Source organism: Anser cygnoides, chromosome 2, assembly GCF_040182565.1.
Source record: "Anser cygnoides isolate HZ-2024a breed goose chromosome 2, Taihu_goose_T2T_genome, whole genome shotgun sequence".
In the NCBI taxonomy this organism is placed as follows: Eukaryota; Metazoa; Chordata; class Aves; order Anseriformes; family Anatidae; genus Anser; species Anser cygnoides.
In genome coordinates, this window is record NC_089874.1 from 11,798,829 (window position 1) to 11,823,499 (window position 24,671).

At 43.8% G+C, this 24,671-nt stretch overlaps 1 protein-coding gene across 2 annotated transcripts in view; it reads right to left on the reverse strand.

The window, feature by feature from the left end:
- Positions 1-289: 289 nt before the first annotated feature.
- ADARB2 (adenosine deaminase RNA specific B2 (inactive)) overlaps positions 290-24,671 on the reverse strand; it is a 313,325-nt gene continuing 288,943 nt past the window's right edge. For both annotated transcript variants that reach the window (XM_048047579.2, XM_013185763.3), the window contains 4 exons: positions 23,067-23,235; positions 11,959-12,140; positions 6,569-6,747; positions 290-3,611 (listed from right to left, as the gene is read on the reverse strand). In XM_048047579.2, coding sequence (XP_047903536.1) covers positions 3,435-3,611; positions 6,569-6,747; positions 11,959-12,140; positions 23,067-23,235 — 707 coding nt within the window. In that variant the 3' untranslated portion in view covers positions 290-3,434. The remainder of the gene's footprint in view (positions 3,612-6,568; positions 6,748-11,958; positions 12,141-23,066; positions 23,236-24,671) is intronic.

Sequence of the window (24,671 nt, forward strand, 5' to 3'; positions counted from 1 at the left end):
TGGCCCATGCTGTGCTCAGCCCCCACATCTGGAGCAGGGCTGAAGCTGGAGCACGTCCCCTCTGAAGCCCCTCTGTGGGGGAAGCCAATGCTACTCGTGACCCAAGAAAGGGCTGTGAGAGAAACCCAAAAAGATGATGTTAGAGGCGGACCCAGCTCAGTTAAATCTGAATGAGAACATACTGTCTGCAGATCCGTGGCACCTATGGATAAAAATCGGTTTGTGCATCTCGAGCAAACGCAAACTGATGTCTAAGCCACTGTGAAAAATGGTCAACGAACAGCGAAAGAACAATTTTACTTGGCATTTTATTCACTTAACAGAAACATTCACTTATCAGGTATCACTGAAGTGCATTTACAGAACTTAGCAGCAAATTCACATATGTAAATTCAGATTTATTTTCTCTTGTTGTCTTTTTTGTTTCTTTTTCTTTTTTACAAATATTACAAATGTACAGCCATTAGTACAGTATTGCCATTCACTCATGCGTGTTATGTACAGAAATCTTCGCTAAAGAGTTACTACTGAGCGAGTTTTCCTTTGCTTCAGGAAATGCTGCATTGTAGGTCATGCGTGCTTCTGGGAGGTGGTCCCACCACACTCTGTCGCTGCACGTAACGAGAAGTAGACATCTAAGGTCACATTCAACCCTAGTGCAAGCAGGTGCAACTCCACTGCCTTCAAAGGGATCGGCTGGTGCCTGCCTGCAGCAGGGGCTCAGTTAGATCCCCACCCCTAGATTCGTTCTGGCAGCTGAAGCCAAGATTAGGTTTAGGTATTTCTTGCAACAAAGGATAATTCAATCTCACCACACTTCTCTTTTTGTCCTTAAGAATAACCAGGCGTGCCGTTTTGCTGTCACCTTAGCGAGCTGATGTCATGCCAGGGCTGGAGGAGGGTGGATGAGGGCAGGGAGATGTAAGGAGGAGCCTTTGAGGTCTCTTGTGTGCTAGGTGAAGACTAACTTGAAGAGGAAAAGTAGAAGACATGCTTCCCCATGTCCGACGGGTCTCTGCTAGAGCCCTGGTCCTCCTCTGTGGTTGCCTGGTGGCTCCTCTCCCTTGGTGGGAGCAGATGAAGCCCCTGGGACCACCACTGCTGGCACCACGAGCGGCATCTCCTGCCCCACCAGTCCTGGGACTGACCACAAGCCCTCCCGCCGCCCCCAGGTGCCTTTGCTGCCCAGGATTTGCAGGGCGGCTGCAGCAGCGATGGCTGCGGTGGAGGAAAGGACCACGTGAAGGTAGCGGGAAGCTTCAGGAGATGTTAGAAATATTCTGAGTTCTAATCAGAATTCCTGACAAAGTGGTCAAAGCATTGACCAAGTGGTTACTACAAAATGCTTCCATTACTGACATGTCTCTCTCTTTTTTTTTCTTTTTTTTTTTTTTCTTAACTATTTCTACTCTAAGTTTTTTTTTTTATATTTTTGGTAGTTAATATGGAATGTATTATTTTGTTGAAAAGGTTTCTGGGAGGGGACAGCTTTCTTTTATCTAATTTAAAAATTCTAGTTTATCACAATTGTTTTTATACAAGACACTATAGATACATCTTGTAGTTTATAATCTAAAAATAAAATCTCATCAAAATACTGTAGCTATTCTATTGTGGGCGTCAATAAACAATGTATTTACTGTATATGGCTCTCCAAACGTGATAAACCCTATACAAAGAGCATCTATCTTTATTGATAGGAACAGTTTCCCGTGTAAAGGAAATTACATGGAAAAATATGAGCCTTATGTTGTTTGAAAAGTAACTCAGCTTGACAGTTCTGAGAAAATACCAAGACAATTATCACAAATCAGTAGCAGCATGTTATATACAGATTTAAAGAGAATCACAGGAATAAAAAGAAAAAAAGTAGTTATATACCCGCAAATTCTGTCATTTAAAAAGAAAAGAAAAGAAAAGAAAACAAAACATTTAAAGAAATATACAGGGCATTTGAAGGTTGGTTCTGCAGTGGGACTATCAAAGCTCAGATCTCCCATGACGGTATCTTCTGCCTTCTGATTAAGTTTGGGATGGTTTGAAGCTGAGATTATATTAAACCCAGCCACAGTTATGAAGATGTTTAGTTGTTAGGTGTTACTCATCTCCTAACTGAAAAAAAACACCTGGTTTTCAGACTGCAAACGAATATGAATAATAATAATACTTGCCATTTATACAGAGCTAGAATCTGGAAACTTACATGGAGTAAGATCTTACCCAAGCCCGTAGTTGTATCTACTGCACTTATATCAACTGGACTGTGTGCCGATGTTGAACTCACAGTAAGAGTGACTGCACCGTACACTGTTGTGGTGTCTGACCAGAGAACTTTGCTCCTGCCAAGTTCTTCAGACACGAAGCAGGTAAGTATTATTATCCCCATTTAACAGATGGAGAAACTGAGGCAGGAAAGAGACAAGTATCAAACGTGCTGTCTAGTTTGGGATGTCTCAGTTGTGGCTACCCAACCCAGCGATTTTTCAGCTGTAGGGAGCATCCTGAGCTCACACTGACTCAGTTCAGAGCGCTGGACCCTTGGGATCTTTGTGGTCTGAGGCTCCAGCCTGACTGATTTGGAGCAGAGTGGTCCTCACCCCCAGCCCTGGCAGGGCAGTGTAGAGGTGGACAGAGGAGAGCATCTGCCCCTGCGGCGCAGGCTGAGGGACAGCCGGGTGGCCCTGCTCCCTGTTGATGCCTACAGGTCATGTGGGATGAACTGGGCTCAGGTAATTAAAATTTGCAGTGTGCAAAACTCATGGCCAGATTTGAAAATTTGGTGGGAAGTAGTTTGGCCGTGGCGCCAGAGGGAATAAGTGTAAACACCAAGGGAAAGCCGGTGCCCGGCTTTGTGCTCAGAGACAGCAGTGGGAATCAGTTTAAAAATGCTGCATATCTTCAAGGCCCAAATTCTTTCTCACAGATTTAGGCAGCGAGCTGGATGATTTTTGCATAGAGGTTAGATACCTTTTTTTTTTTTTTTGTGGATGATTATGGATGCTCAGAGACCTGCTGTGTGCCTGGGGTACTTCCATCTCTGCGTACTATTTTCTGTTATTTGGTGACAACTCTTTCACTGATTGTGTGAGGGAAAACAAACTCTATTTGGGATCAGCCAGGTGGCCTGCTAATGCCTCAAATTGTTAATACCAACAGCGATAAACTATGAAAAGCAGAATCTTTGTGGGATTGGCATTATTATTTGGGCAGGTACATTCTTGGGAAGGGGTCGTGAAAAAGCGGTTTTCTAAAGTCGACTTCAGTGCATCAGACACATTTATATTTACGTATTTCCAATACAGAATCAAAAGAAAATATTCCCATGGAGTTTGCTATTAAATGCCAAACTGTTTCAATTCTCTCGGCTCACGCATCCTGCCTAGCCTCCTCTCCAGCTGATTTGATCTGGCCACATAGCAAAGGTCTCGAGTGATTTACACAGTTAGTAGGAACTGATCTTGCTCTGGGGGTTTCTTCACCCAGGTGCCCAGACCGGCTTTCTGAAATGCTTTAAACAGCTGCTGCTTGACAGACTGGTACGTCTGAGCCACCAGCTTCGCCTCGCTGTACACCGATGGCATGTCTCCATGGCTTGGTGTTCGTGTGCTCAGCTGCAGAACAAGAGTCAGAGAAGAGGAAAAATGGAATAATAATAAAAAAATCAACCCATGAGCCAAAAGAAACAGGAGGCTTCAGTAGCCGTATAATCTTCCTGTCTACATTTCATAAGCAACAAACAAACTATCACTGTGCTTTTTGTGTTTGCTTTTGGTTTAACAACAACAACAGCAAAAAAAACCAAAACAACAGGAAAGCAATGAATGCCCACGACACTGTTTCGAACCGTTGCAAAGAAGAATGAGGTAAACAGCTTTGCCTTGGAGTGGGCATCAGCAGCAGCAAATCTTAGTGTGCTTTGCAATGGCAAACATCTGCCTCTCAGTTAAAATGATTTTTAGAAATGAAAGGGAAAAATCTTGTCTTGGAATCTTTAAAGAATGTGCACAAGTTAGCTGAGTAGCTCAGGGCTTCAAAGCAACACTATGAGGCTGCAGGAGGAAAGTCTCCTGCTGCACCCTCCCTTTCCCTTCTTCAATCTGTTATTGTCAGAAATGCTGTGAAACCTGCCCAGGACAGGGCAGAAATCAGTGTCAGGATTTGTACCGGTGCTGGAGGGAAGGAGGCCGGTGCAGGAAAGCGGAGCAAGCGCCGAGCTGCCAGACAGACAGCCGCCTGCAGCCCCCACGGCCCCGAGCACGCACGCAGCAGTACGCACCCTCTGTTTTCACAAGGACCAAGCAGACAACTTTCCCTGACCTGCCAAAGCCTTAACAGCGCCAAAGCAGTGGTGAGTCTTTGACATTATACGAAAGAAACTGAAATCTGGAAAATGCCTTAAAGCAAGCAGGCAGGTGAAAGTCCAGCGCTTACAAGCCAGGGAAATAGCACCCTGTAGGAAAAAACACTGTCAAAGCACAGCCTTGGCGAGTGATCAACACTGCTTTCCTTCTCTGTTAAAAGCCGAAATGCTGAAAGAGGGACTGCAGGAAAAAGTCCACAGGAACACGCAGCCTGAAATGAGCTGCTCTGCTTCGCTTGGTGCCATCTGGGCACACAGCACGGGCCTGCTCGGCCCCGGGGTCTGTAGGCCCAGCCAGCGAGGGAGAGCGACGCTCCAGCTGGGGGTACATGGGCCGCAAACCGCCTACAGCCCTGCCATAGGCTTGTCCCGGGATTTGTTCCTGTGAGGATCCCTCCATTTTGGGTAGCGGCAGGAGTGTGCTTCACCTCCCGTCCCATGGCAGGTCGGGACCTGTGTCACCACACTGTGACAGAGCACAGGGCACGAAGCCCAGGCTGGTCCCTTCTGCTGTCCCCAGCCTCCAGGTCCCTGCTACTGCTCGGTATGGGTGAGTCCCATCAGACTCCTTTCCTGGGGTGTCCTGCAGAGCAGAACAAGCCCTTTGAGCTCATCCTCACACCTCCCCACCATGCCTGTCCTCATGCCTTCCTGGATGACCTTGGCAGTGGAAGCGGCTGCAGCCTTCCCTGCCATCATTCTGCCTTGTTCTTTCCCATTCATTTCCCCGTTGGAAAAAGGTTTGGGCACTTAATAAAATCATTTTTGTCTTGTCCTCATTTTTTCTCACCCTACATGGACTACAGAATGATTCTGGACAAGCCTCATTATGGCAAAATAACACTACAGCAGTGAAAGGAGGAGGGCTGGAGACGCATTGCTTTTTCCCTGCTGCTCCTCCTGGAGGTGGCAGGGTCAGGTTTGCTGCCTTGGTCCCTGCCTCCACCAGCACCTCCTTGAAAGGTTAGGCAAGAGGAGAAACAGTGACATCAGAACCAGGAATAATGACAGAAAAATGCCTCATACAAGCATTCAGGAGACAATGTGCTCCCTGATAAATTGCCAAATCCTATTCATGTAAAACAACAACATTGGCTTGAAATTACTTTAAAAAACACCCCTTTTCCCTGGGTTGGCTTGGAGCCTGAATGCAGAAAATGTTCTCATTTTGTTAGGCCCATTTCTGTTTCAAAATGCTCGTACCCAGATCTCCTCAGCTTCGTTTCCCACCTGTCAGCAAGAGCAAGGTGCTGAGGCACCCACCTGGCCCTGGCAGGAGGTGGTTGCTCCCTGCTCCCCACTCCCTCTCGCTCTCCTTTCTTGCCTGAACTCTTTTTGCTTTAATTTCTTTATTCCACATCAAGCTTCTTCCTACATTTCCTACATCCCTAAGCTCCACCTTCTAGTTCTCAACCATCCATCTGACCTGCCACTGACTCCTGTCTGTGGGAAGTAAAGTGAAGCGTGAAGGCAGGCTGACCACGGTGCCATTTCAAATACGGGGAGTTCATGGCCATCTTTCCTAGAGAAAGTGGGGCTGTTGAGGACTGGTGGCTATTTTAACTAATACAGCCTGTAGTTTTAATGCCGTGAGATTGTACTGCTGCTGAGGGTAATGAAATCAGAGAGCCTTCAGCACCTGGTCACTCACCTTGTGGCAAACAGCTGTGTCATTGTATAGATTTATCAGTAATAAATAACTCATCTGGGGGAGTGGGGAAGAAGAGGGGAATGGGTAATCCATAGCACCTCCTTCTGTCAGTTAACTTGGGTGAGACTGGGAGCAGTTTAAGTTGGGAGTCTAAACCCCTGTGTAGGCAATGAAGTGATGTAGATGCCTCCAGGGCAATGACAAATACTTCCCTCAGGCCTCTGAGACTTGGTGAGTTGAACACTCCCCTTGGAGACAAAGAGATACTTGGGGTGAGACATGAAAGATTCCCCAGTTCTGCTTGTGTGGACACTTAGCACTGTCTTGGCTTTTCACTGCTCATTTGAGCTTGGCTTCAGTGCCATGGAGAGCCAGAACACCCATCTCCCCTCCAAACCTCCCTGGGTTTCTGCTGCTGGCTTTCTCTGTGCTCTCAGCTACTGCAGCTGACCCCACAGGGTCTCTTACCATGAGATTGCCAAGACAGGGTTGATTCCTGGGTAAGGACTAGACCACCACGGGCAGGCAGCAATGTTCCGTCACTGTGTCAGGTTTACCTTGCCATGAAGCTTTGCCCATCGAGCGAAGAACATGTGCTTGCAGAGCCGTGAGGGGCTCCCGCAGTTCCTCTTCCCCGTTGTGGCATTGATAACCTCCAGGTCGGCGTTCCCCACAATCCAGTTCACGCTGAAGCCAGGAGATTTTCCAGGCTGACGAGCATCAGCATGACTAACCCCTGGCAGGAGAGAAGGACACCAGTAACACCCAGAGCACCAAACCTTCAGAGGCTGAGAACATGTGGTCGTTCATTGCGGCACATGCAATGTCCCTGGGTGAATGCACTGCAGGTGCTCTTGCTCCTGTCACTGCTGGTTAAATGTGACTGGTCTGAGCACCTTAGAGAGATAACGTGCAATTCCCCCAGTTCTGCTTGTGTGGACACTCAGCACTGTCTTGGGCACTGCCAGGGATGGGGCAGCCACAGCTCCTCTGGGCAACCTGTTCCAGTGCCTCACCACCCTCATAGTAAACAATTTCTTCCTTTTATCTAACCTAAATCTAACCTGTTTCAGTTTAAAGCCATTCCCCCCTGTCCTATCACTACACCCCTGACCAAGAGTCCCTCCCCAGCTCTCCTGCAGCCCCCTTTAGGCCCTGGCAGGCCGCTGTAAGGTCTCCCTAAAGCCTTCTCTTCTCCAGGCTGAACAACCCCAACTCTCACTCTCTCAGTTTGTAATGTATGGTGTTGACAGCAGTGTCATGGTTGTTGAATGAAATCTTCCAGAAAGGCTTTAATGGAATGACCAGTTTTTAAAGGAACTAAACAAATTGCTTTTGCCAGGAGTTCCTTCAAGTGAGCTTTTCCTGGTCTGGTGTATTTATCTGCTATCAGTTGTGGGGACCTTCTCTGTGATGGATACTCTTGATCATAGGTGATATAAACATGGGATAAGAAAATATGAAAGATGCATTCGAGCACCACAGAGAGAGTATTATATCCAAGTTAATGAAGATCCTGTAGACACCACAGACCAACACATAAAATCACTCCTCGCATTGCGTCTGCCCACAAGATGTCTACCCTCTATGGAAGTGATAATCTCTTCAAGATCTAGTTAAATTCACCATGGCAGTATTTCGGACATGCTTAAGTGTGATATATCTTTACTTTTAGACAGTTACAGCAGTGATGTTTTCAGTTGCCTGTGGTGACTGAATGACCTCTGTGTCATTCACATGGCCAATTTTGGACATCTGAATAACAATCTGCAGTCCACTATGGAGCCTACGTGGGTGAGATCTCCCTTGGCTCTAATGGAGGGTAGGCTGCGAGGTCAGCTGTGGATGTCTGTGTGCCAGAGTTATTGCTAATCAGGTGTATTCCTGACCCTTCTTAATCATTTACTGAGCATCGTCCTTTTCATGATGTCTACCTCTTTCCCTCTTCTCGTGCCTGAAACCAGGAAAAGATTAGTCTTTGTGAGGAGATAAGAGGAATAAAGTGTGTATTTTATTTTCCAGTACAGGAGTGAGCTCTGCTTCGCCCTGCTCATTAGTGCTTCTGGGAGCAGACAGCTAACATCTGGAGCTTCCCAAGCTGGAAAAGACAGAGCAATCTGAAGCGGTCCAAGTATGTTGGACAACGTGGGCACTGGATGATGTGGAAGGAGGTGGGAACTGGTAGAAATGAGGCATCTGCCACTGCCTTTAAACATGGTGAGCTGGATAAGCCCCTGAGAGGGACCGTGATGGAGGAGGAGGGCTGTGCAGGGCTGGTGGTGGTGGGGACGCTGCCTTCATGGCAGCTCCTGCCTGCGGCCCCTCAGCAACGTCAGCGAGGGACATGCTTCCCTTCTGTGCCTTCCAGCATGGTCCCTTCTGCCCCGGGAGGGAGCTGCAAGAGCCTGGCAGGACTGAGCACACACACTGAGAGAAGTGTGGCCACTGAAGGGAAAAGAATACATGGCACATCCACTTTGTACTGGTGGCAAAGCTGGAACTGCAGAAATCAGCTCAGTCACTGGGACCGAACTCACTACCGTGTAGAAGAGAATTACAGCTAAATCATAACCTCACCCAGGATTTGTAAACACATTCATGGCGTATTAATACCTCGTTCAATTTTTTTTTTCCACCTGATATAGCAGATCAGTCTGCATCTAAGATTCCAGTTCACCTAGGCAACAGACTATAAACTGAAAGCCTGAAAATCAGATAGCTCCCGGAGCTATTGAAACGCCTCTGTACAGAACAAGATGCAAACAGATCAAAATCTGCTGTTTGACACTACACATCGGCTCTGTCAAGATAGCACCCAAAAAGAATGAGTGCCAAAAAATGCGATAGCAAACACCCTCCTGTGAGAAGCTGCCACGGATGACAAAATCAGTAAGAAGGCCGCGTTTCCACCGCGCAGAGGAAACAGAAAAGCTGCACTGGGGCCAGAGCAGGCTGTGGGTGCCCACCAGTGCGGAGGTGTGGGCTGTACACCCCGTCCCATACCCAGCCCCAGACCTCCCTCTGCTCTTGGTGGGTGTCTTTGAGAGCAGGGGGCTTGCATTGTGCCTGGAAAATGCTCTGTGCCAGTTCTGCTTTCACACTTTTTCTTCCCAGCTATCATATGTCAGTATGCATATTTAGGTAAGTGGAAGATATTTTCACATCGTTGTCTGAATGCAAGAGAAGAGGCTTCAAAGCAAACACCATGAGACTCATGCCAGACGCAAATGGGATGGCAGACCTGGATATGTTCTGTGATTGTTGTTTTTGATCCTTTTCGTAACATTTTTCTTCAAGTTTTCCTTTTGACAAGTAATTGTTCTGACTTTGTTTGAAAGGTAACTCCCAAATAATCTAGATCATTTTCTCTCCTTTATGTAAAACATCCTCCTTAAAACCAACACAACAAAGAGTACAATAGGAGACTGTAGGAACTTGAAGGAAAAGAAAAGGCTTTGTACAAGCAATATGAACTTGAGCATTGTGGGATATGAAATGAAATCTGTTCTCATTCTCCTCTCCCTCCTAGCAAAGCCTCTCGCCTCTTCACTATACCCTTTAGAATGGCCTCAGTCTTAAGAGAAATAAAAATTAAACAGTGTTTTTCTTTCTTTTAAAACACACACCCAAGAGTAATTCCAGTGAATGAAAGGATTTCCATCTGGCTGGGACTACTATGAGTAGAAAAGCTCACTGATTATTTATCTGTGGGGCCAAGGAGATATTTCACGATATCTCATCACACAGCATGACTCTTCTCTCCACTGAAATGCTCGTAGCATTATGACGAAGTGCCAAAATAATCAGTCTCCTTATAATTGGAGGTCTCCTGCAATTTAAAATCCCCAGCTGGTCTGATCCCTGCGAGGGGAGTGGGAGGTGGAATGCCCTGGTCGAGGTTGCTGTGGTTTGGTCTTTAATGAATTCGGTACAGCTTTTGGTAGGTGGTCATTCCCACAGTCACTGAATATGTTGTCGGCACAGTTTTCCAGCTAAGAGAAATGCAGCACAAGCCTCGGTGATGTAAGTTTTAAGCAGGGCTGCAGTGTGGGCTCCCTAGGACTTGTGGGGGAGGGACGATTACAAATAATGGCTTTAGAGACAAAAACAATGTAGACAGAGAGAGACAGATTCCTCCCACTGCTTCTCCTAGGCTGAAGAAAACCCACAAACACTTCTGAAAGCAAAGCGAAAGCTTTTTCAAACAGAAGTCTCAGGGAAGGAGGAAGCCAGCCACGAAGCATGCAGCTACTTAGAGTGCCACCAGTGCCCCTTTGATGCACTTCTAACTGCCCTGAAATCTCTGGCAATTACTCATGGATATAAATACACACTTGAGCCATTACGTCTTCTCTGCAAGTCCAACCCAGCCAAACAATGGCTATTCTGTGGTTAAATCCCTTGTTGCATTTTCAGTCCTCCAGCGGGTCAGGCTGGGTGTGATTTTGATCTTAATGTATGGGTGGGCTTGCAACGACCTAGGGCTGGCAGAAGAGGCACGGGATGCGAACAGCTTCCCCGGCGGGAGATGCAGATGCCTCCTGCAAGCAGGGGTGTGTTAGCAAAATAACAACCAGGTTTGGGAAGTGGGGAGGTTTTTCCTTCCTCCCTCCCATGGTGTGGTGTGGGAAGGAAGAGGGGGCTGAGTGGTGCCCAGGCTGGACCAGGGCAGGAGGGACACGGAGGAGGGCGAGCAGTGTGGAGCACAGTTTCCTGCATACTTGCATTACACAGGCTTTGGCTAGCTGCACTGAAGAGTTAAAAATTGAGATAAGCTGTTCAAACAAGATAAGCCTTTTGACCTATTCACCTTATAACACGTACATGCATATTACACTTACCAGATGTACTAAACCACACAGAACCTGAGAATTTCCCCAGTGGCTAAACTATCACTTCTGCCTCAGCTAAACTAATTCTGTCACAAGGACACATAAACAGAAAAAAAAACCACAAAAAAACAAGAAATAGATAAAGGATAAAACAACACTTGCCTGACTTAGGGACCTAGAGGGCTATGAAAGGCAATGTTACACCCCACTAAAGCATCCCAACCTCCCATCTCTGTACTCCTGACATCGTACCGGTGTCTCAGTGAATCCTCCTGGAAAACAGTTATCTGTGTCTAAGAGCAAAATAAGGGTCTGATTCTGTGCAGAGCTGGTGTCCTTACACTCACATGCCTCATGGGGATCTGAAAGGCATTCAAGACTGTGGGATTTTGCTGGGATGAGGCTGGGCAGCTGCTGCCTGGCTGGGGGTTAAGGAAGCTGGGGTGGAGATGGGGAGAGATGAAGAAGAAAGGACCAGAGACCTGGGGTAGGGAGAAGGGCTGGAAAGAAGTGGTGGCAATGGAAGAAGCCCAAAAAATAGCTGGGAACCACCAAGCTGCTCACAAAACCGGCAGCAGGCTCAGCAGGGAGCAGCAATGCCTCCAGGAGGTGTCCTGAGGAGGCAGGGCCTCCTGCATGAACCCCCAGCCATCTGATGGCCATTTGCCCTGAGTACGACTGGTGAAGGAGCAGGGCTCCAACTAAGGGGCACTGCTGGGGGGTTGCATGCATGGGTCCAGAGATGTGAGGACAGCTCCTGGCTCTGCACCTTTGTACCCTCTCTGGGTGAGGGAGAGCAGGATGAAAGATTTAAACTAAAATGTACTGAACGTTTCCTCTTTTTTATTATTTTTTATTTATTTTTTATTACGAATACCTTTTTCCCACTTAGTATATTGACGGGTTTCCTAGTTAGCTTATATCCACTACTGATCTTTTTCATGGTCACTGAATTTAAAAGCATGTTTCTTCATTCTACACAATCATACTCAGCAGGAAAAAAGAAGGCACGGGCTAATCGTTTACTCACAAACATGTAAAGTTTCCTGTCAGTGACCTGCGCAATTAGCAGTGGGAGAGGGGCTCGTTTGTCTCGCAGGCAGGTGTTCGCTTACCACTGAGAAGCAGCTGATTGCGCCGGTACGAAGCTGGCAGCTGACCAATGTCTTCTATTCTATGGCTCATTACCCGGGAAAGGTGACCAGTGTGACAGAGGCTTCCCACAATGATGCTGTGCAAGTACATGGGTTCGATGAAGGAGCTGAGGAGCGCACCTTGGAGCCCAAGGATGTTCCATCTGGAAAAGAAATTCGGGAGAGAGAAAACACACGGGTGGAGGAATGGCCACAAGAGAGCAGCCCTGGGAAAATCAGCAAAGGCCAACACATGGGTTGGAGGGATGAAGGGTGAAACCATTCCTGTCCTTGTCCTATCACGCATGAAGCACTGCACTGACGGTTTATTATACTCCCGTAGGACTGATTCTCCCCACACAATGTTTTTAGATTACTGTGATGCCACTGACTCAAGGGACGTATTTCTGTCTTCTGTTATTGCAGAGGCTTCCTGGTAAGAACTATTCTTTATACAAGCATTTTGGTTTGATTAAAGTTAATTTGGCATGTCTTTAGCAGAATCCATGTATCTACCTATCTATCTACCTATCTATCTACCTACCTATCTATCTATCTATCTATCTATTTATTTATTTTCTGCACATACCCTTTTTCAGTTGCAAGGGTAGAGCTATAATGAGTGCTTCTGTTATTCTACCTTTACCTACCCTTTGTCCTACATTACTACCATCCCTATTCATACAGGCAAGATGCCACGTGACTTAGGTTGCCAAAATTATCACAAAGGTCTTCTGAATAATTTTTGAGAACCTCATAGGCTGACATTTCCTTGCACAAATGGACATGCAGATATGAAGACCTCTATACAAAACAAATCCTGTTCCTGATAGGCAATTTATTTGTAACCAACAGTTTGACTCATTCTAAAGTGTTCCCAGAGACGAACCTGTCTCACCTTGCTGCTGTCTCAAAGGGGCAACAAAATGATGGTGAAAACCTTGGGGCCTTCAGTCTGTTTATGACTGAGTTCCTTACTAGTGGATTAGTTGCCAGAACCGTCATTTATTTTAATTTCCTACACGTTTTTACATCATGCTAGGCACATATATGAATGGGTTCTGAGTTCTTCAGGGGACAGGTGACTGGTTAAAAATTGGAAAAAAAAAAAAAGAAAAACAAAAAAGAGGACGAGATGTTGTGTGATGCAGTTATCTTCTGTAGCAAACCTGCTCAGCTCAGCCCATCTAACAAGGAGTTGTTCCCCACCACACAAACACTAATGTGCTCTCTTACCCTTGGACAATATTTTTATGTAAGCTGAATGCTGTCAATCTGTTTGAATAGTTTTGAGTTCAGGAGTTCAAACTGAAAACTCCTCGGAAAATGTAGTTTTGCAGAGTGTATTTTGGCTCATTAAAAACCAAAACACCGGCAACATTTGGAACTCTGTGGCTGACTGAAGTAGAGGGTGAGAGGTGCCTGCTATTTAAGGCAACAACCAGTGGCTGCCATGCTAAATAATGTGTTTAAAGCACAATCTCCATCAGCAGCAAGCATTATGTAGCTAATTTCTTACATCATTGTTCTTTTCATTAATTAACATTTCTCAACCGTTAGTGCAATTATTGCAGTGCCTCAGTGCTGTATGTCTCTTTTCATGATTAATAAGGAGTCATTATATTTCCCTTTCCTGAAGCAGTCAATTAACACGGAATACTTTCCATTAATTACTGAATGTTTAAAACCAGCATGCTGTACCTGGAGAGCAATCTGCTCTAGGAACCTGTGACACCAATTGCTTTAAAAAGTTCTCTTTAAATTTTATTCCAAAAACACAAGCAATTTAGCTGGCTATATTAATTTGCCTCCGAAGCAGGGCTGTGAATGAGAAACATCTTTTAATCTCATGCAAGAAAAGGCAGCCATCTGGCTGCCGAGGATTTCAGAGTCAGACTCTCCCTGTCTCCCTCTGTAAATGCAGGTCATTAAAGTAATGTGTTCATCTACATAAAACTCAAATGGAATATAAAAGGTAATATTTATATACAAACAATTTAGTCCCACAATTTAAACAGTCATTGATTTTATGAAACATTTACTTTAGTTGATCAGATTTGCATAACTTCATTTCAGAAAAAAAGTGTGGTCATTCCTGCAAATAACATCACTTTTAAAGGAAAGAACTAGCTGCCTCTTTGAATAAATATCTTACCATGATGCAAAATTAATAATGCAAGCTTAAGAAATTGAGTTGAGTTCAGATAACAGCACTATGCCTCAAATGAGCTTCTGAGGACAGTAAATAAATTAGACAGTGATATCTCTGTCCAGTTGGAAGCTTGTGAGATTTTGGTGTTGTTTTTAATATTTGACATTTCCTTAAAAAAAAAAAAAAAGTATGATTGAAGGAGAGAATAAAAACAGCTAAACAGAAAAACAACATATGTTCAACAATATTGGAATTTTAATGATATGCACATCACAAGAAATCATCTGAGCTTTATTTACCAAAATAGGAAATAGTGTTCAGATCATAAATTACAAGGTAATAGTGATTATTTCATTTAAATTCTTTGCATGGAACCTGCCTTTTCTTTAGAGATATTTCTCTGCCTAATTCTGAACATGTTCACCCTAGCATATAAAGGGATTGGGATGTCAATGGAATTACATTATTGTAAATCATAGTATAAGCAAGATCAGGTCAGCCCCTATGTGTCAAAAGCATTTCATAAACATTAATTAATTCTCACAATGCTTAAGGGAGGTAAAACCCCGTTTTTATACACACTGGGAAATCAAGGCGGAAAGGCAGCACGATTTGCTGATGTCTGTGGCATTATTCCCATCCCGAAAGAAGACCCAGAAAGGTTTGGTGGGGTGGGTGGGGGCACAAAACTCCTATATCAGCAGTGGTAGGTAAAAGTGGCTATAAGATTGGGTGGAGGGGTGAGACTGAATAAAACAGGGGACATACATGGCACGAGAGCAAGTCGTGCCTGGTGGGGAGAAGGTGGTGTAAAAACCATGCTGTCCTAGAAACAGATACCATCCTGCGGTAGAAAGGGGAAAAAAAAGCAGAAAAGGTGCCAACATCGACAAGACAAGATTCAGAGGGGAAAGCAGCTTGGATGTCTTGATGGATTTCCTTGAGCAACACCAAGGCTGGTGTCCACCTTCATGGCAGGGGGGAAACAGGATGAGGGTGGCACCGGCACTGCTACCGAGGGCAAGTGACGTGGGGCTGGTGGCTTTCTGGTTTGGCATGGCCTTAGTTTGGCTGCAACCATGCAGGGAAGAGGGAGAAAGAAAAAGAAAAAAAAAAAAAAAAGAAAAAAAAGAAGGAGCTTTGCTTGCAAGTCTGGCCCAGGTTCAGTGTTTGGCTGGTTGCTTCATTCTGGAAAGCAGCCCTGAGCATGTGCACGAGTCCCACCATGCCAGCACAAGCCCTAGGAAAAGAGGTGCCCTGTGCTGAGCTGACCAAGCAAAACGAGACCCTTGCACTGCCGCTCCTGCCCTTCAGAGCACAGGAAAAGCATGTTACTGATGGGGGAAGTGTTCACTTACTCCGTTTCTGGTCTGTGGATAAACAGACCTACCTTAACGGGCTGCCAGTTCAGCATTTTGCAAAAGGAATAGACTTAACTGACAAATACTGGGGGGAAGGTCTCTTGTTCTGTGTGGTGTTCATCCCTTGACCAACAAACACGAATACTGCACTGAATTGTAACAACAAAACTTGGTCCTTTGATAACTGAGCACCTAACTTTTTTTTTTTTTAAGGTGGATGACAAGGAAAGTTCTCTGAGCAACAGTGAAGCTATCAATACGGGTGTTCATTTCTGAAGGAGCAATTTCTCTATAGCCTAATTTAGGTGCATGAAAGTAGCTGTGTTCCCATCTGTAACAAAGTGCTCACTTCAAATGCAGCTTTTCAAAATAAAATTATTATTCAGAGCAATGCAGTGTTACATTTTGGGTCCTCAATATATCAAAGTGACTTTTCTCACTATGAAGAAATATGCTGTATCATTCTGAATTTTCCTAATTGAGCAAGATTTTAAGGGCTGTTTTCAAGGCCAGGCATCTCTCTAATAACTTATATGCTGTGTGCTCCTTAATAACCCTTACACTAAAGAGAAAATCAACCCACTGCTCCCTTAGTCACAGATCATTGAAAAAAAAAAAAAGCACAACAAAATCTTCAGCAAGCAGGATCAACAAAAACAAATGTCTCCCCTTTTCACCTAAATATGGGAGCTTTCGGTGCTTAAATGGAAGGAAAGAATACCCTTCCTTTTGTTCAAACAGCAGATATTACTGCACTGTTTACAAAGACAAAATCCAGCGTCTGGTTTTCAATATAGATAATCCTTAAATCAATATATTTTTGCCTGTTTGTCAATCATGGAAATGCCAGCGGCGAGCTGGGAGGCATCCCAGACCAAGGCAGCCTTTCTTTAATGAGACGCCGTGCTCTCCCGGCCCCACCGAGCCCCAGCCGGCTCCTGCGCTCCTCGCCAACCAACACCACCGGCGAGGCGTTCGGGGAAATACATCCCCAAGCCGCCCCCAAGATATTTTCAGCCTTGGTTAGCACGTGGCATCATTCAAAGAGAAACTTTGGTGCCTGCCTGCCCTCAAATCGCTTCAAAACTAAGATGTGGAGAAATTGGCATCGATGCTTCACAATGTGTTGGGGAGCAGTGTCCACCTGCCGTCGAAGCTGAGGCTGAAGTGTCTCCTCGGGACCTTTGGAAACCTCGTCTGTTAAAACGCACTGCTGATGAATTTCAAAGCTTATTTTGTTAAGGCTTTTAATAAAAGACACACTATTTGTGTCGTTATTAAGAGCTTTAAGTCTTACCCACTTGGCGTGTTGTTAACCTCCTGTACCACAGTTTCTATTACCGATATTTCCAGCTATGCTTCACACAATATAAATTGTTATTCACGGTGGCCTGTGCTCAGCAGAACACCTGTGGTGTTCCTATTTATATGACCATTTAGCTATTATTGGTTTGGAAACTGGAACTAGTGCATTAGTTTTTGATCTGTATTTTAACAGTGGGTGGTTTATATATGTTTTCTGGAATATACCTCGTGGTGAAAGATTGAAATTGAAATCTCAGTCACACAGAAAGGGGTTAAGAGGGAGAATTACAAATCATGTGCACAAATCATCTCTAATTGAAGATCTCGCTGTGCTAATTGATTTTCATTTACATTAATATGCAGCCTTTGAAGTAGCTTTTCTTAACAGTTACCTTGTCAGGCTCAGCCTTCTGTTAACAATGGCTCTGGTCGACGGGCTAACGCTAAAATAGATCTAAGAATGCCAGTTTCTAACACTGACTTTTAGTCTTGCATTTTTATACGCTACATTTAAATATAGTTTAATGTGCCCAAATCATCTTGTAAAGTGCTCTTCAGATTCCCACTGCTAAATCCTGAAACAGTGCTTTAAGACCGCATTACCTTGCAATACTCCGAAGATATTCTCAAAAAAGATTCCTCTAGCTTACAATGTAAACTACAAACCTTATCCATGGGACAGGAATAGACTGTCAGGGCCGTAATGCCAAGTTTGGAGGTCCTTTGTTACTGTTTGTGACATTTTATAGGGGAGGCATAATTTAGATGTTCTAGGTCTTATTTAACCTCCAGGCTTAATGCCACTGTTTCTGTGAAGTACAAGGAAGCTGATGACCATTAACCTGGTAGCAAGAAAATACACAGTCTTTTAAAGGTGACCTTTTAAGAAGCTGTAGTAAGAAAACAATTTTAAGGCCAGAGCTTACAAGATACACGCCAAATTCTGGCTTTTATTTGCTGTATAAAGACAATGTTTGTGAGGACTGTTTCCCTCAAATCCTGTGTAAACACGTTCTTCAAGCCTGCACCCTGCAAGGGCAGCTGCGGATTGGCAGTTGGCAGAGGCCAACTTCTGGAAGAGGACAAGCGCCTCGTCTCTTGCATTTACTGGCATGTTCATACACTATTAGATGCAAGTTGGATGCACGGAGAGCTGGCACCTCTCCAGAGTAAATACATCACCTAGGTCAGCTTAAGATCTCCAGTCCAGTTGCTGAGGTGTATCAAGGAAGAGGTTCTTGGGGAAGAGCAGTGCACTGCACAACTCAGCCTCCAAAGGGACACCCAGACGAGAACCAATTTTTTAAGTTAACCTTAGCACTGACCAGTTGGATTTAGATCCTCAAATTTGCACACATTTGTATGGTAATGATGAATGACCTGGGAACACTGGTTTATGCTATGAGGCTGCTGTGTCATGGTGGCCTCCTCCTTGCACTCCCGGAGCTATTGTACTTCTCTACCAAACCATGGGCAATGGTCATCATTAAACCTTTCTGTGCAGCTATTCAGGGAGGAATGCCCTGCTATTATGGGTTGGCTGATGATGGGAGAAATAATTTCTTCACTTTATCTGCATGGAAGATGAAGGAGCCAGGTGCTAGTGATGAGATGTGTAAGTCTGATGAGCTCAGAGTGCAGAGCAAGAAACCATACAGGAGGAAGGACAGACAGTACGTGTTGGCAAACCAGGGGCATGGTGGGACTAGGGCTTGAGTCATGGTGGAAGGAGCTTGGCCTGAAGCTCAGACAGAGTTTCCATGAGTCAGAAGACAAAGCTCATGGAAAGGAAGGAAGTTTCTGGACTCTGTGGCAGACTCTGTCTTTCCTCTATAAATCTAACCACAGGATGATGGACTTCAGTAAAAGAAATATACCATTCTTTAATATTTTTTTTCAGTATATTTCTTCTACTTTAAGAAAAAGAAGTAGAGACATTTGGAACTTCTTGTTTTATATATGTATGTATTTGCTTGTGCGAATTATCACCTGCAAATCTGGAGTGCATGTATATGCTTGGTGTGTCGTGGGAAGCCAGCAGAGTTGTGCAGGGGAGAGTGGAGGCTCTGGGATGTCTTTGTGCAGCTGGGGACTGTGTCACCGAAAGGGACACAGACAGCCTTCGTCCCCAAGCCCCAGGGCACCAAGGGAATGCTGCAAAGCTCACCCCCATGGCCAGTAGGAGCCTGAGTGCCTTTCAGACCTTGCTGTTCTGAACATTTACGAGGGTCCAAGGTGAGAATTTAGTGCTGGGCTTTCCTAAAGATTGATCACTGCACCTGAATCTTTGAAGAGGAGCGAAACTCTAGACACATCCTTTATCTAACTGCATGTGCTTTAGTGTGTGTGCTTGTAAGTTTTCCATCAAACATCTGTCTGTTCCTGGACAGCAAATGTGGAGACTTCCACCAGCAGAAGCATTAACTTTGCACTGACCTTCTAATACGAGCTGATTCCATGTCCAGCCTTGGTGTGAGAAAGCAAGAGGAACAGAATTTTAGTCTAGTCCATTGTATGAATGGTTTGGTTCCATGAAAAAAGAAAAACTAAGCTTTTTTAGGGCTGTGATGTTGACCTACGATGTCTTTGCTGATATAAAATCCATAATATAACTTCTGATTACCATCAAGAAAATGTTAAATTACTCACATTTTTCCCCAAACAGTCGATCTTTTTCAGAATTATTTAGCTCATGATACTGCTCTTTTTCACAGTGTACATTACATTAGAGAGAAAAGAAAGTCAAAATCCTAGGTGTTAGTGTAACTAATGAATTTCGGGTCTAAAGAACATGGTTTAATCCTAAAATCTGTGGCACAAAAAGGCTGAACTGACTTTAGCTGCACTGTGAGACTCACAAAAGTTCTGAGTGTAAAAGCTAACACTCTGTCATTCAGGGTGGGTTATCTGGGGATTCACAGAGCCCAAACTTTAAATTTGCACATATAAATGCATAGGATTTTAAAGCCAGAAGGAACCACCAAGATCTAGTCTGACCTCCTCTATAATGCAGTTGCAGAATTTCACCTCGTAATTCTCTGCCTGAGCCAAATAACATGAGTATTCATGCTAGAAGTGTCTGTGCTTTAATTCAGTAAGGGAATAGGTATAATACCAGGCTGTTTATCCTGCAATCTCAACACAGCCACAGTACCCAAATAATGCATACCAAGCATCAAATTCTCTCAAATTTGTGGTGATAGTAATAAAAATTGCTAAATGCCTTTGAAAAACAAATAAATCTGATTAAATCACTCTCTGCTTGTGGCTATCCTCTGAGCAGGAAAGAACATAAATTGTTAGATACAAGATTTATAGAATATTATTCACTTTTCCGGGTAACTCTCTCTATTCTTAGATCTTTGATATTCTGATAGCAATGTCCTTTGCAAATAATGCAAAATGATGTATATTTTAGCAGCTGGTTAGGTTCTCAAGAGGAAACATTCTCTAATAGCCCAGTGCTCCTGAGGGGCTTTTACAAGCAATAAAATCCAAAGTATACAAGTCAGATTTTTGTCAAATCTTGGTTATACAAACATGAATTTCAGCTCTGGAGATTTTTTTTTCTCATTGCTAGACAAGTCCAGATGATGTGAAACTAGATTCCTGCATCCTGCAGACCTTTGAAGAGTCAACTGTCATTGTGTTAGAGCAAATATTTGGAATCTGAAGAATAGCATGGAAACCACCTTCTGATTTCTCCACTGGGGCAGAGAGGGGGGGAAAGGGCCCTCGCACAGCAATATCATTGTTCACCAAACTCCACTCCCGTCTGTACTTTCTATGTCCAGAGATGAAGGCAAAAAAATACTCTATATGTGGTGACACAAAGGTGAGGTGAAACCTTTGACTTCTTCCCTGTACGGGTGAGGAGGATAAGAAGGACAAAGATTGATCATAGATCGTATTTAATATGGTAAACTGAAATTTGGGATGAAGTTTATTGAATATGTCATATCCAAACCTTTTCTCACCAGTCTTTGTTTTGCTAAGCCCTACATAAAATTTCTAGCAGCCAAAAATCACTGGCAACATACCAGCGGCTTGCCCTGCAGGGACTGCTTATTTTCTACCATGCTAGACATGTTTTTGTGAACATTTCCTGTATTGGTGCTTTGCTTTCACTACCACAGTGATTCCCAAACTAGAACTTGTGAACCCAACTGAAGTTACGATACAAAGATATGAAGTTTGGAGGCTGGTGGAAATAGAATCACAGAACCAAGTCTCACGATGCGACCAGAAGAGGAAAAAGGAAGGAAAACTGTGAATTGCAAGTGTAGCTGGGGTTGGGGACATCTCTAGAAAGCCTTGGGCATTTGCTCAAGAAGCTTTTAGAAAGTTTTTTTTTTTCTTCTTTTTTTTTCCAGTCATCTCCATGCTTTCTACTGTATTAACTGAATTTTTCTCCTCAAAATCCTCCTTTGGGCCCCTCTTCCCTGGTTTCCACCATTTCTAGTTACTGGAGCTCCTTGCACGGTGCAACATGAAAAGAACTTCTGAAGCACTGGTCGCACCACAACACTACCACCGTTCCTACAAACGTTACTTTTCCCTCTCCTTTCTCACAGCTTTTAACTGTCCCTGGTGAGAGTAAATATTTGCTGTTCATAACAGGGATTAACAATTGCTATTTTTTTTTCTTTTGTCTAGGAAAATCCCACGCCTAGTTGAATTACAGTGCAAAATAAACATTGCAATAATTCATATAATATTGGAATAATAATATCAAAGATGAGACCTGCAAGATTTTTTTTTTATCCTGGAAAAACATTGTGGTAGATTCTTTTTTCTTCACAGACATTAATGCTGTTTAGACATGTGGCAACAAGGAAAGGATTCACTGAACATGCTTAGCAGATGTGCTTGGAGAAAAACTAGCTTCTGCGAGTGTGTATTACAGTCAGCACCCACATCAACAGCAAATGTAATACTGTTTGCAAAGCTGATATTTAATTTACTGGCTAATGACATTCAAAACCACAGAGTGCAATATTTCAGTCCTCACAATTCTCAAACTTTTTTTTTTTTGATTCTGAATTTGGAAAACCCAGCTGCATCTAAGAACAGTGCTGGAGATCCACTGAAAACAGTTTGGGTTTTCTGTTATCTCTTTATGAATAAATGAAAATATTATAGCAGGAGATGCTCTTTATCTGTCATACAAGCACGACATTTGTGACGATTACACTTAGCAGACTGTGGATTTTGTGTTCGGTCTTTTGAGCCCGTTAGTATTTACATTTGCTGGTTCAGTCATACATTTTTCTGCCAAAATGCGAGGCTTTGCTAAGCCTAGAGACCAACTGAACTTTAGCAGGTCATCTGGTTAAAGCTAAGTTAATAATTTATACATTTACATTAAACAAAAGCTTTACACTTTTTAAAAAGATTTTGCTTATATTGGCTTTTAATAATTGGGCCAAATTCTCAACTGCTGTAATTTAGCTGAGTTCTTAGGAATGATATTCCAGCAGAGAATTTGATCATAACATTTACATTTTTATAGCTATAATGTAGTGTATTTTACATGGAGAGCTGCATCTATACACATTATATACATAATTATGAGCATAAGTATACACGCATGTAGAGGTATATACCGATTGTATAAGTGTGCATCCAACTGCACACGCTTTGTTTTCAGTTTGTGATAACCATCATTTGTTATCAGTTAATGCTCTAAACAGAGAAAGGCATGTACGATGACATTTTTATGTGCCACCATGGAGTAATTATGAAATATTTGTAAATGGCAATTATTCTACATAAAGATATGTCATATTTACAAGACAGAGTGGAAAGCCACAGAGGTGGCTGTGACAAGAGAGCTCAGCAATGACATTCAAAATATTAGCAATATTCTTAACAGTATTTAGGGCACTTTATTGGTGCAGATGAGGTAAGCTTATCTGCATGATGGTTGGTTTGCAAGTTTTGCAGTAAATGATCCAGTAAGAGCAATAAGATGTATTTTATTTGCACACTGAAATTCTACTGGCAGAAAACGCTGAAAAGAGGGTTTATATTTTTGTCACACTGTAAAGAGCAACTAACAACCCATGGAGAATTTGGGAAAACGTCCTATTTACATTCCATCCTATTTATAGGGTCTATCTTTGCATACAAAGGCAGTCTTTGTTTCTGCAGGCTTTGTCAGCACCTGTGAGTTATTCCCCCATCAGTAGCCATCGTTTTTTTTGTGGCATCAAACTTCATTTCCACATGCAAACAGCTTTGTGATGCACGCACATCTGGTGGTACGGTACCTGGCGATTTTGTCCGTGCAGGACATGGTGATGAGCTGCTCTCCCAGCAGCACGCCGTCCCACGTCTGTGCCGCGTTGTGGCACCGGACGGGTATGGTTCCTTCTCCAGACTCGATCTTTGTTCGGAGGTGCCCTCGGTATTTTCTCACTATGTGCTTGCTGCTGTTCACTGCACAAAATAAAGGCAAGAATGGCAATAATTAGATGCTTTTAGATGCCTTTTGAAAGAAACCAAGAGGCTGTGGTGATACCATGGCTTGCATTTGCAATCGCCTGTGGAGTGCCTTGAAGTTGGGTGCAAAATTAGGTGAAAGTATAGCTCAAGAAAGGGGTACAATGGAGAAAAGCATGATTTGCTTTTCACATAAATCAAAAGTTTTATATCATAGAATCATAGAATCAGTAAGGTTGGAAAAGACCTCCAAGATCATCTGGTTCAACCATCACCCTACCACCAGGTCCCTCAGCCGCTCCTCACATGACTTGTGTTCCAGCCCCTTCATATATACTGACATTACACAAATTGAGGTCACACTGATGTTCTCTTCCATATTTGAAAAGAACAGAGATGATTTTCTTTTTAAAGAAACAACGCAATTCTTTTTTTTATTTTCTCTTTTCTTTTTCTTTCAATCTTATAGGATTGAGCTGTTTGGAAATGTTTGGAATTCCCAGTGGCTGGAGGGTCTTGGTTTGGTGACCAGAGGCTCAGATGTCTGATCCAGGCCAGTCCAATAGCTTGCTGTGACATTCAGTGGTATTTTCTAAATGAGTTCAGAACTGAGGTGTGGTTTGTTACCAAGAAATTTCACTGAAAATTCTCAAAAGTCGAAGTTTTAACTTCTGGGCCTAAAGAAAATTAGAACTCGGTAACTACTGTTTGCTTAAATTCCCTCTGTAGGGATTTTTTCCCCTAAAGGGAGTTACACTACTGCCTTGTGCCATACTGGTCTCTGCCTTTGCCATCCGTCACTTCAGCGATATCACATATTTGAGGACAAGGTGACTGCTGTTGGGGTGGTGAAGGGCAAGCAGCTAATACATGTGTCCTGTGCCGCGGTGAGCTTGTCTCACAGATATACAGTGAGCGCAAAATATAGTGACAGTTCTGAAGTACTTTGCCATAATTTTTTACTTTTTATAAAAGGTTATTACTGAAATTACTCTCAGTGTCTTATCATGCTTCTTTGTTCCTGAGTGTTTTGGTTGTAAAAGAATAGCAATGTAGAAGCAAGGAAATCCTCTGGGTCTGCTCACTGTCTTACCTCAGAGGGTTTTGCTGGAGAACACCTGAAGAATACCTTCTCCATGCAACAGACCTTTTACATTTTAGCCCAAAGGAAAAGGAGAGACGGTACAAGGTGGCCTTCGCTTTGCAGGAAAGCAGTACTGCTTCTACAGGCATGAGGATTTTGACCATATTTGCAAGTCTCCTGTGTATTTTTCCATGGCCAGCTCCTTAGCTGAACCAGGAGGTTCCTGCTGGTGGAAGTGATGCTCCTCAGCCCTCAGTGTGCTATGGGGTTGCCTGGCCTCATTCTTCACATAGAGTAACACTGGGGTGTCCCAGGTTGACTGCTCAAACCTCTGGCCATGAGTGGTTGG